The 13,204-nt window shown below is 42.0% G+C and overlaps 1 protein-coding gene across 3 annotated transcripts in view; it reads left to right on the forward strand.

Annotated features, from left to right (window-relative positions):
* The window catches only part of Atp10a (ATPase phospholipid transporting 10A (putative)), a 192,743-nt gene that overhangs the window by 139,615 nt on the left and 39,924 nt on the right, over nucleotides 1-13,204 (forward strand). For all 3 annotated transcript variants that reach the window (XR_009585526.1, XM_060367242.1, XM_060367243.1), the window contains exons 4-8: nucleotides 5,366-5,472; nucleotides 5,914-6,045; nucleotides 7,149-7,279; nucleotides 8,809-9,061; nucleotides 12,082-12,299. Coding sequence is in view for 2 of the 3 variants with exons in the window: in XM_060367242.1 (XP_060223225.1) it covers nucleotides 5,366-5,472; nucleotides 5,914-6,045; nucleotides 7,149-7,279; nucleotides 8,809-9,061; nucleotides 12,082-12,299 (841 nt within the window). In the remaining variant the exon portion in view is untranslated. The remainder of the gene's footprint in view (nucleotides 1-5,365; nucleotides 5,473-5,913; nucleotides 6,046-7,148; nucleotides 7,280-8,808; nucleotides 9,062-12,081; nucleotides 12,300-13,204) is intronic.

A 13,204-nucleotide genomic window follows, 5' to 3' on the forward strand; every position in this document is an offset into this window, starting at 1 on the left:
AGGTAAGGGTCAGGGGCTTCATAATTCAAGTGTACTTTAGTACATATACTGTTTTCTTTATATCAGTCCCTACAGTTAACTTCCGATGTGATCCACAGAAGCAGAAAATACCAGAATTCTCTACCACTTTCAGCTATTTCCAAAGTTGTCTCACTAGCCTAGGCTTAAGCCTTGCCTTACCCTGTGAAAGGAGAGAAAGCTTTTTCAGATAGTCTCTGTTCTACTCTGTTCAGTCAACTCCATAGCATGTGGTGATTTTTTTTTATTATTATTCATGAGTATATGTAAGTGGATACCTACAGAACCTAGAAAATCTCAGATCACTTGGAGCTCGAATTACAGGCAGTTCTGAGGCTGACATGTGTGCTGGGAAGAAAACTCGGGTCCTTTAGAACAGCATTAAGCGAGCTTAACCATTGAACAACCTCCTCAGCCCCACATATGATGATCTTTGAGAACATTGTTTAGTGAAATATTTGCAATTTTCCCTGAAAAGATAAAGAGATTAGATTTTACTTCACCATACACTAACATAAAATTCATTTCACATTATGAAGCCAGTTGCCTGCTTCTTAAGTAAGCATTCCAGGAGCTTTCCTACCTGAACGTCATAGAGCTGAACACAATATCACAGCAATTGGGTGACTGCTGGGAAATGCAGCACCTGGGAAATGCAGCCTGTTTAACGGGGGTGGCCTCCTCCTGTGTATTAGTTACTGTTCTATTGCTAGAAGACACACCATGACTAAGGAAACATATAAGAGAAAGCATTTAATTAGGGACTTGTTTACAGTCTCAAAAGAGAAGTCCTTTTACACATGACAGTGTGGCAGCAAGCCAGGCAGACAGGCATGGGGCTTGGGGGCGGATGGGGAGCAAGAGCTCACATCCTGATCCTCAGTCAGTAGGCAGAAAGAAAGTGAGACTAGGCCTGCAGTGACACACCTCCTCTAACCAGATCACATCTCCTAAGCCTTCCTAAACAGCCCACCAACTGGGGACTAAGCATTCAAATATATGAGCTTAAGGGGGCCATTCTCATTCAAACCACCACACTCCATGGGATATAGCAGCAGGATCATTACAGACAATTGAACTGTTTCTGTTCCTTATCCTCTCCCAGCCAGTGCTGAGAGTGAGATTTGTGTGAAACATATCCAAGAGCTTTACTGGAAATGAACAGTCTTTAAGGTGAACTGTAATTGTATCAGCTGGACGCATCATTGTTTGAGATGCTTTCATTTACCTTAATAGACATAATCATCTCCTGAGAAAATGGAACATTGACACAAAGCAGTTTGGTAATTTCCACAAACCACATGAATTAGTTGAACAAAATCTGAACAGTGTGTTATATCAAAAAAAAGTCTGCCTAAGGTTCAGTAGTTCCAGACATTATCTATCAAATACCTATCATTCTCTCTTTTCTGCCTATGTCAGTCAGTGTGCTCGTAGGCATAGATGGAGTTCTCAAACTCATAGAAATAAGGACGCATATTTCTGCACAGGAATGGAGGGGCTTAGAAACCTGGAAGGCATGATAGAGATACTACATCAAAAATTGTCACTACCACAAGGTCTATGGACTCAAAAAGGTAGGAGTGGCCACTAGGTGGAACTCTATACTGTCAAGACACAATCAGTGATCTTTAACCAGGAAAGCACAGAAAATTTACTCCCTATTCTCTGTTGCCTCCATCTACTCCTTCACTATCCTTCCCAACACTCCCTTACAACAAATCTAACCCAAAACTGTAGTCAGGGCAGCCATTAGCATTTACCAAGTACTGAGGAGAACAACAGGGAACAAAATGTGATAAGATATGAGGATCCTGCCTGAGAAGTTTAGCAGAGAGGATATACATGAAGGTTGTAAAACTTAGCCCACACTGTGAGAGAGACCTCATCTACACCAAAGACAGCATGAGGAGGTAAGGACACATTAGTGGACCACGAGGCTAGGTTGGTATAGAGCAGGACTGTTAAGGGCTCGGGTGGCCATTTGCTGCAGATTTAGCTACCTTGGGGAAGTAGTTGGCTTGAAGGTTATGCAAACTGCTGTTCCTTTTCACTGTAGGGCTTGGCAGGTGTTACCTGAGCATAAAAGCCTTGTCCTCCTGTGTCTATGCAAATGGATGATATTTTTCACTCCTATGTCTGGCTTTTGTCATGTACGTGGTAGCCAGTCCTCACCTTTCCTCACACACTACACTCAGATGAATGAGACCTTCTCCCAGCAGCACAAGAGTTAGAGAGGACAGTACCTTTGGAGAGATAAGGGATGCTTCAGACATTTATTTGCTGGGCACTGCTGTTTCCCAGAACCACTAGATCATATCAATCTGTTCTGCATAAAGTTTTGCTTCCAGACAGTTTTCATTTAGAAAAGCATGGTTAGATGAGTCAAGAAGTTTGGGGACTTGAACTAGAGTAGTTCCAAATAGCCTAGATTAAATGTTAACAGATGTGCTTAGTTGCCAAGGACAGAGTAACACAGTTGGGCAGAATCAAATACAGTAATGTATTTGTTCAGTCTGGAGCCTAGAAGGTGAGGCCAAGGTATCAGTGGGTTGATTTCTTTCAATACTTCTGTGCTTGACTTGTGATTGGCCAACTTGTCCCCATGTCTTTCAATTGCCATCTCTCTGTGTGTGTGTACTAATCTCTTCTTAGAACATCACCAGTCAGATTAGGTTGGAGGCTGTCTCAATGACCTCATTTAACCTAATTACTTTCTTACAGACCCTACCATATCTTAAGGTCCTGGGGATTGAGATTTCAATACATGGATTCTAGGGACAACATAGTTGGGTCTATACCTAAAAAGCAGGTGCTGAAGGCATTCTGGTGGGCTGTCCCCTTGAGCATCTTTGGAACTGAGTCACATGCCTATATCTGTTCTATTGTTGATGGGAATATGCCACCTCAGAAATTTGGGGCAGCAAACTAGCTACTGAGGATCCCCATTGGGGGATTCTCTTCTTCCATACCTCTGATATGGGCACTGTTCTCAGAGGAGTGTGTCTGTGCCCCCTGCATCTTCTAGCTATTCCTGCAGCTATGGTCCTTATATAGGCTGGTTCAACTTCTAGTGATAAGTTCCCACTTCAGTTGGTTTGATTTAAAGGCATAATATAGGACTCATGAATATTAATAGCTCAGCTGCAAGTAGCACTTGCCTAGGATTTTCGAAGACCTGAATTTAATTCTCAATACAACACATACACATACACACACACACACACACACACACACACACACACCCATACACACAGAGAGAGAGAGACACAGAGAGAGAGAGAGAGAGAGAGAGAGAGAGAAGCAGAGACAGAGACAGAGAGTGAAAGATAATCCTTAGATCCTCAGTACCTTGGAGGTATTCACTGTGAACACCAAAACTCAAAGACATTCGTGTCCCATATGTAAAATGCCATACTGTCTGCATATAAGCTATACATATCCTCCAGTAAACTCTATAAGTAATATGACTTATAAAAACTACATAGTTTAAATAGCTGTATACTTTATTTTTCAAGAGATAACAAGAAAAAAATCTACCTGTTCACTAGAGGCAATACCTTACCTCCAGTGTCACCCATCTACAGCTGGTTAAATCTGTATGTTTAAAGCTCACAGATATGGAAGGCTGGTTGTAGTTACATATCATATCAAAGATGGTTGAATCTGATATACTGTTCTTGTTTTTGCTGAGCTCATCTTGTTCCTAGAAAGCATGACTGAGGTGATTGTTCTTTACTGCTTTCCTGAGAAGTCTTTTCCGTGTCCCTAGAGAAATATCCACATGAGAGATGCAGCATGGGTTTTCTCTCTCTGGGACAGTAATGAGGCAGGTAACTGCCTTTGTACATATCTGTCTAATCTCTTGATGCTGAACTTCAGTCCTGAAACTCTGTCTTGGGTTTGCTAGTGTGAGCCTGCCATCAGCACAGGGCTGATTAAATAGTCCCTTGAGTGTCCCTTTCTACAAGCTCTGCAGAAGAGCTGGCACTGTGGTGAATTATGTTAAATTAATTACAGTAAATTTATGTGCAGCAAGCATTTTAGTCTTGATCTTATATAGTTTCTCTTTCTTAATAGAAATTTCTGCAGCTAATATGTTACTGTAGGAGCGGTCAGGAAGGAAAGACTTTCAGAGATCTGAGTTGCCTAGAGGAGATATTTGGACTGTGGTTGGGAAGAAGGATGTCTATGGTGGGTATGAAAAGTGACCCAAGCATTCCTGTGTAGTGCTAGTATAGACCGCGTTGGCCAACACTGGTCATTTGACCAACAGGACAAGTTTTAAAGACAATGGCTTAAACTTGAACATTACTGCTGAATCAACACAACAATGACACAATTTGTAACAATCATGATTTTAAATACACCTCAGATTAAATATATTAATAACTTTATGAAAATAGATGTAAAATGTTACAAAATTGGGGTTGAGGAGATGGCTCAGTGAATTAGAGAACCTATAAACATGAAGAGCTGAATTCAGATCCCTAACACCCATGTAAAGATCATATATGGCCATACACACCTGTGACACTAGTGCTGGAAGCAGAAGCTGGAAACAGAAACAGAAGGGTAGTTGCAGTTGTTGGAACAGACAGTTACATACAAAGTCCTGTCCTATTACTGTCCCAGGAAGAGAAGTCCTGTGTCTCAAATGTGAATGTTTCTCTAAGGCTAACTGGACATGAAAAACACTTCTCTGGGCATCAGCAAAGAACAGTATAGCCTTATAGCCTGACTGAAAAGAATGACAAACCCTAGGTTCAGTGACAGACGAAGTAAGTCAAAGAGTGATAGAACAAGATACCTGACATCCTCCTTTAGCCTCCATGTTGGTGCCTATACACACATGTTGGCATATACACATACACCATACAGACAGACAGACAGACAGACAGACAGACAGACACACACACACACACACACACACACACACACACACAGTGTTGTCAAAATTAATAACATCCCTTCCCTTCCTAAGGCCCATGTGTGTTTTGTGACAACACAAGGCACTGACCAGTACTACCATTTCTGGTAGAGTAGATGTGTCAGAACTCACCCAGCGAGACTGTCCTTGTCAGCTTCCCAGGTCTGCCCTAAAGTCAGTGCCCAGTTAATCCCATGCAAAGTAGATAAAAAGCAGCTTTAGGGCTTCTGTGTGCCCAGTTGCTAATTTGCAGCAACTTCCTCTCAACTGCTGTGGAGACCCATCAGGATAAGCAGGCATGCTGGAATCTTCTGACCCCTTCCTTCTCTAGCACCCAGGTTTCTCAGAGTTTCCATGGGTATATCTGAAGGTGCTTGTGCAGCCATATGACATGCCATGCTCCATGTTCCTCCACAGCATCCACAGTAATGGGGAGAAGGCTGGGCTGCATAAGGAAAACTTGCTGCTTCGAGGGTGCACCATCAGGAACACAGAAGCGGTGGCTGGCATTGTCATCTACGCAGGTAGGCACAGGCTAAACCTTTGGCCATGTACTATCACACTGTGCTTTGTGAGCCTCAACTTTTCTTTCTAATTTCTATCTCATCATAAGAGTTGTATGTACCCACTGTACAAAATTAGAAAATTAAAATTTAGGAGAAGAGAAAAGTGTAAAAACAAGGATTGCTCTAAAAGCAACTCAACCAATAAAGGAGTAGTAGCTGTTGTTGTTCTTCTTTGTCTTCTTCATCATCTTCTTTTTCATCATCATCATCTTCTTTCTCATCCTCTTCTCCTCCTCCTCCTTCTTTCTCCTCCTCGTCTTATGTCTTTCCATTCATTTCACTGTTGTTATATAATTCATTCTGCATCCTATTTTGACCAAAGTTCTTAGAGATCTGTAATCTAGCATACACTTGCTTGTAGGAGACTGGTGTTCCATACCACCCTATCCTCCTCTGCAGGACATGAAACCAAAGCCCTGCTAAACAATAGTGGGCCCCGCTACAAGCGCAGCCAGCTTGAAAGGCAGATGAACTGTGACGTTCTCTGGTGTGTGCTTCTCCTCGTTTGTATGTCTCTGTTTTCAGCGGTTGGTAAGTCTTCTAAGATGAGAACCCGGTGAAGTAGACTACTGGATATCCTATAGGCAAGCTTGGGGGGGTTATCCTGAGTCTACTAGACCCCGCACCTTAAAGGCCAAATACACTATTTTCACTACTTGGATTCCAGGAGTGCCTGTATCAGTATCAATGTGAATGAGGTGAATGAGATTGCACAGTGATGTTCCTTTCTGAGTAGAAGACTACTGGGATGGAAGGATGAATTCATCATAGCAGTCTTAAGGGGAGCAGGACGAAGCAATAGTGATGAACCAAGATAACAGCAGGAGAGGTGCACATATAGCAATGTGGCTGTAGAAAAAGAGAAAACAACCATTTTTGTCCAAAAACAGTGGCAAAACGTTATACATCTTTTGCAGTAATATGTTTTGAGGCTCCAGCACTTGACTGCCATCTTGTCCCTGCTCAGTTGTCAGTATGGACCAGACAAGTGTAACTTCATTTTGAAGCATGGTTTCAGTGATTAAAGCAGAGCCACATAGATACCAAAAGGTTTCTGTAACCAGATAGGTATGGGACTTAGCTTAGGAAGAAACATGCGTAACCCTTGACTTCTCAGAATGTGTAACATGTCAAAGTTCAGTCTCCTAGCAGTGACCATGTAAGCAATAATTGAAGCTCTAATGCTTCTTTATCCAGGCTCTTAGGACTCTTTGTTTTTGTGGCACCTAGATGGTGAAATCCCAGCACACAAGCAGTTTTTATATTTTGGCTAATGGTGCCATTCAACAACTTCAAGAGGAAACCTGTGGGTGTGGTTGGGGTTTCTTACTATTCTGTCCAAGTTGGCTTAGAATGCTTGATCCTCCTACATTATCCTCTGAAGCGACGTGATTACAGATATGTGATACCTCACACAGTTTAAGAAACTCTCGATATAAACAAACCACAGAGTGTGCACTCTTTCCAGCCACCTGCTCAAGGGTCTGGCACTATGTGCCATGTTTTCTTTTATGTCAAAGAAAGCTAATATGGTCATGTCCAGTAACAATCTTAAAAATCTTTGTCTTAATTTCCCCAAGCAGCATTCTTTCTTTCCTGTCAGATGAATGATGCCTCTCTTTGAACATGTGCAGGACATGGATTGTGGGTACGGCGCTATCAAGAGAAGAATGCATTGTTTGATGTTCCTGAGTCTGATGGCAGCTCATTATCCCCTGCAACTGCTGCAGTTTACTCATTTTTTACAATGATAATAGTTCTGCAGGTAACAGTAATAAATATTGTATGGTAATTACTTTAATTTCCTCAAGTAAATCCTATAAATTCTGCATCTTGGAGAATCACAAATACATGTTGCCTATTATTCTCTATTTTATAGATTATATCTTTGGTGACTTTCAAGTTTCTGTTCTTTGCTTTTCTTAAAGTGATTAATGCTTCGAGGATGGAGTTTTTCCCCATTGTTTCCTTGTTTATTTTCTAATTGTTATTATTATTTTATTAGCCTGTGATTGAATCAAGGATTTCACATTTGAGAGGGTCTGTTTACTTATTATTTTAAAAAATAAATTTTACCTGGGAGTACTATTTATATTTACAGAAAATTTTCAGTCACTAATGGAGAACACCCACATGTGACTTTCACCCAGTTTCCATGATAGGAAGGGTGCTATCTTGATGGAATACTCCCTAAAAAGTAGGAAACCAACCGGCATGCTTTGCTGTGGGCCAAACCCCAAGCAACTTCATTCATAGCATCATTAAAGACTAGTATCTCTCCTAGGATTTGTCCTGATGCTACTGCATTGGTTTTCAGCAGCATTTAGTGTACATTCTCATGCCTCCATGCCTGTAACTAAGAGGCAGCATGCAGACAGGTCTGTTAAAGAGTAAAGATAGCCCCAGAGCTCTAAGAGGCAGTGAAGGGTCACCACTAACCTCTCTGAGAAACAAGTAACCAGAGAGTATGTCCAGCCTTGTCTGAGATACCTTTCTCTTATTATAAGCACATTCTTCCTACAGGGAAAACAGTCTCATTTAACATTCCAAATTAGCTTTTTTTGTAAATGTAAATTTTATTCTAGCTTTCAGTTAGGATAATAGTTGGTGTCTTAATTAGCATAATTAATTTACCAAGAGAACCCAGTTAGTCAGACTATGATATTCAGGGCTCATAAATATTAGTTCAGTGCTCTTGATCTACAAATAAACATTCATTCCCAGCAAGTTGGTCTTGAGTGATCAAACCATAACTGGATACATTTCTCAAGCCATGTTCCCTTTGCTTGCCATTGCACAAGATCACAAAGCTGTCCTGCAACATCAAACCAGCCTCTGAAACAACTGTTCTCATTCTGTGGCTCCTCCCTAGACTATGGGGCATATCTTTGTGTGATAGACCCTGTCACTGGGTCCCAGGGGAAACATGAAGGAGAGTGCTGCTATAGTTAGAGGTGACTTTGGTCATGAGGACTCTGACTGTACCTGTTTTCTTCTCTTCTCTCTTTCCTTTCTTAGCCCCTCTCAAGCACAACTTAGTCTCCAGGCCATCGTTATCCTTCCAGACATAGTAGTGGATTTCCGCTCTGCAATTGCACCAGCCTAGGCTATTCTAGTTTAAACTCTTTGCCAGTACTCTAATCCTTTTCCAATAGTGACTTTAAGCCAACCTATTTAAGCTCTTAAAGGTACAGTACAGTTCCTGCTTGGTCATTTGTCATTTGACTTGATTGTGTTAATTCCACTGTTTCCTGGTTCTCATAGTCATTCATCCTGTGTGCCTTTGTCTTGTAGGTTTTGATTCCAATTTCCTTATATGTTTCTATTGAAATTGTTAAAGTGTGCCAAGTATACTTCATTAACCAAGATATAGAGCTGTATGATGAAGAGACAGATTCACAGCTGCAGTGCCGGGCTCTGAACATCACAGAAGACTTAGGGCAGATACAATACATCTTCTCAGACAAAACGGGTACATTAACTGAAAACAAGATGGTCTTTCGAAGATGCACTGTGTCTGGCATAGAATATTCTCATGATGCCAATGGTGAGTGTGAGGACAGAGGTCCCGGTCTGGGCTGCATTAGACAATTGTTCTCTCCAAAGCTGCATGAACAGGAAAAACCGTCCACAAGCTTTTAGCATTTGCTGGCTTTCAAGGGAGGATAAATCCTTGACAATCACTTGGGAATCTGTGCTATTTATAGAACGAGCTGACACTGCCCTGCTTGCTGCCGTGTCTGGAATGATACTCATCTGTTTTGGCTCATTTTCTGCCAGGCAAGCGCAGCAGCTGGACGAAGCACCCTTAAAGTGCTAGTTTCAGCATTGGCTTCACTTTGTCGTACAGAGGAACAGATAATATTTTTTTTCATCACTCATTTTTCTTTTAGCTATCAGCTGAAAATTCTCAGCTAGGCACTGTGGACTTTATGCTGCGTTCTTAGCCTTGGAACACAATGTCCTTCAGAGCCTAAGAGAAATGAGTCTTTTTGATTTTGGTTCAAAATCAAACCTTCAGACTCTCCTTTAGCTTATCCTTTGCTGCTTCCCTCCTTGCTCAAGGAAGGCTCAGGGAAAGCCACCACCTTCCTCTTGCTGGAAGAAGAAACAATAATGAGGGCGCCTGCACTACAGTCATACTCCTGGAATAATAGCAACTTTGAGTACAGGCCCCCTTGCAGAATCCTCCTCTTTACAATAAGAATAACAAATAAACACGTACTACCAAAGAGAATGGGGGAAACAATGAATGGGCACCTCTGTAGCTGCTAAGCTATCTCTCCAGCACCTGAGAATTATCTTGATGGCCACTGTCTTTCTCTGTACACAGTATAATGGAAGACATAGGAATCTACCTAATGTTTAACATTTTATTTGCACCCCCAAACAAACAGCCAGGGGTATTTTCCATTCTTTTACTCATCTACCCTGTCTACTTTCTTAACTTCATTCTCCTGTCCCTACCTCACACTCTAACCTTCTCGCACCCCTCCTCCTTCCCTTCCCACCTACCTAGCTTTGTGCACTGGAGTGAATTCCCAGGCACTGTGTTTGTAGCAGCCCTTTAGAGCTGACACTCAGTTTTAGAGAGACAAGAGTAGTTTTGAGATCTCTCACGCAGCACTGCCTTAAATCAGTGCTGATGTTTCCTCTTGGTGAAGTGATGGTTATGTTAATTAGTTTCATCTGTATGTAAATAGCACATTTTATACTTATGTCAAAACAAAACATCTGTACTCTGTGAATATGTACAGCTATGATTTGTCAACAAAGATAACATTAATAGCACAATTACAAAATAAAGCTGGGATCTGAAACTTCATGGGACAGAATCAGATTTGACAGAAGCTGAAAGCTAAGATAAGGCTAAAGGGTTTTGTCACTTCCAGAGGACATTGTAAGGCATTTGAGGAATGAAAACAGTCTTCATGCATCTCTGTGACATGATGTACAGAAGTGCCAGCACTGGAACAGATGCCATCTTCAGTCGGTTCTGCCCATAGTTTGACATTAACTAGTAAACAAATACAGATCTGAGCTAGCCACAGAGACTATGGGCATATTCTCGCACCTCATGACCTGATAACCTATAGCCAGATGCCTTGGTCTAGGTTTCTCTGAGGCCTCTAGAGTTAGAAGCAGGCCTCAGCCCACAGTATGACAGCAGTGGCTTCTTCCTCAATATACAGCCTCAGGAAGAAGGAGGATGCTTGAGGGTTGCAAATTTTCCCTCTCCAGGATAGAGTCCATTCAATGCACAGTGCCAGAAAGTGGGCACAACTAATGCCCAGGCTTTGTTCTTCCTTGCAGTCCAGCTAGCACACTGGACTTACATCACCAGACAATGGATGGGATGCTTGGCATCTTGCTTTGGAGAAGTACTTAGCCTGATGACAGTGAGCAAATAACTCCTTCCTTACCCCTGTTTATCTCATTTCTGAAGGAAGGCCTGATAATTAATAGAAAAGAATTGCTCACATGGCTGACTAATACTATGGGCATCTCTGAGAAGTTAGGATGTTAGGATGCCTTAGCACTTCCACCAAAGCTTTCACTTGAACTTCAGATTAAATACTTGGAGTAAAGGAGTAATCCTGAATAGGTTGCTTATTGTTCATCCATGACTCAGAGAGCTACCCTTACATGGCAAACCTGGGAAGATTGTTCAGAGACACCAGCAAAAAACAGCAGCATGAGCTCTTCTTCATCCCATTTTTTCAGGCCCTCTTGTGGATGTAGGAACCCTACTGGCCAGTGAATCCCCAAGACTCAGGACCATAGCCAATATCATTTTATATAAAGCCTCAGTGGCTGGGTCCAGACCTGGCTACATACAACTAGGCTATGCAATTTCAAGAGAGTGAACATTGCTGTTCTATAGCACTTGACGGGCTAGTGATGCATGTAAATAGCTCCCTTGCCCTCATGGCCATTATAAGACACCTAATACTGATGCATGCTCTCCATTTCACATGGATAATGTCTCATTGTCTTGAAAATTCCCAAGAGGCAGGCCACCCTAGGAAAGTGAATCTTTCAAGAACATTGTTGCATTAGCAAGCTTGCCATCTGCCCTGACTTTTCACAGACCCAAATGTATCTAAGTTGTACTGGAATAGAAGGTAAGTTGGGAACCCAAGTCTGGTTGAGTATGGCAGTGTAGCCACTGCATCATACTTTACAGGACCAGGTTTTGGGATCCCTTGGACCTGGGTGACACCTTCATCTTCCTTCACTTGTGTCATTTGACCTCAATAAGCTTCTTAACTTCTCTGATGTGAAATGTGTTCTTCTCACCTATGAAAGATTTTTAGAATCATTAAACAAAAGAATAAAACCTAAAAGTTCTGCTGGCTTCAGGTTGCCGACTCATGTAGAATGCAGATGAGTGGAGATGTTGTAGGAATATTTTAAATCCCTTGTCAATGAAACACTAAATACAGCCTTAACATTAGAAAGTGAAGACTGGATGTCCTCTGCAACACAGGCGCATGGAATCTACAATAGCTTTAATTGATTCAGTCTGCCCCCATGCTGTCTTACATTGTGTCTCTATCCTCATAGCCCAGCGACTGGCCAGGTACCAAGAGGTGGATTCAGAAGAAGAGGAAGTAGTGCCCAAGGTGGGCACAGTATCCCACCGTGGCAGTACTGGGAGCCATCAGAGCATCTGGACCACTCATAAGAACCAAAGTATCAAATCCCATAGGCGCACAGGCAGTCTGGCTGAGGCCAAGAGAGCCAGCATGCTGTCTAAGCACACTGCCTTCAGCAGCCCCATGGTGAGTGTAGGTTGTGAGTAGCCCTCCTGAAGGGACATCAGCCTATCATTCTGCTTTCTTCCCACTCTTCATTGTCTCCAATAATCAAAATTATCTCTTTTAATTGCACAAATAAGCTCAGGCTTGGCTGTGCTCCATGAACAGAAGCTTTCTAGCCAACACCTCTCTCTGCTATTGTATCTTGTTTGAAACACTTATTCAGCCTCTTTGCCAGGGTATCTGCTTCTGGGTGGTTGCCAGGTGAGTCACCTAAAGATGGAAACAAAGAGGAAGCTTAGCGGAATGAAATGTACAAAACATCAGAACAAGATGACATGTGCGAAAAGACAGAGCCAATTACCTGCCCCATAAAGTTTTAATTGGATGAACACGAAGTAAATGAAACCACTTTTTGTCTTGTCTTGTCAGTAGCCAAAGCGTTTATGGGCTGCTGTCATTAGTCAGGGAAATTTCTATAAGTGAGTAACAGGCTCTCAAAAGATTCTTTCACTTCTGCAATATTTTTTTAGATTTAAAAAAAATTTTAATTACAGTTTATTCAGTTTGTATCCGAGCTGTAGCCCCCTTCCTTGTCCTCTCCCAAGCCACCCTCCCTCCCACTTGTCCTCTCATGTCCCTCCCCCAGTCCACTGATAGGGGAGGTTCTCCTCCCCTCTGATCCTAGCCTACCATGTCTCATCAGGACTAGGTTCTGCGATATTTTAAGAACAGAGAAGGAATCATTTGTGCTCACTTTGAATGGTTTCATTCTTTTAAGAGATTCTAGGCCTATATAGAAGCTACCATTTAAGTTCAAGTATCTAGAATTGCAGAAGATAATTTTTCAGTTCACATTTGCCATGAGGGAAGGAAGGCTCTGGGAGGCAAGGGGAAGACTGCATTGGCACATATTTTCCTTCCAACAC

This window comes from Meriones unguiculatus, chromosome 14, assembly GCF_030254825.1.
Source record: "Meriones unguiculatus strain TT.TT164.6M chromosome 14, Bangor_MerUng_6.1, whole genome shotgun sequence".
NCBI lineage: Eukaryota > Metazoa > Chordata > Mammalia > Rodentia > Muridae > Meriones > Meriones unguiculatus.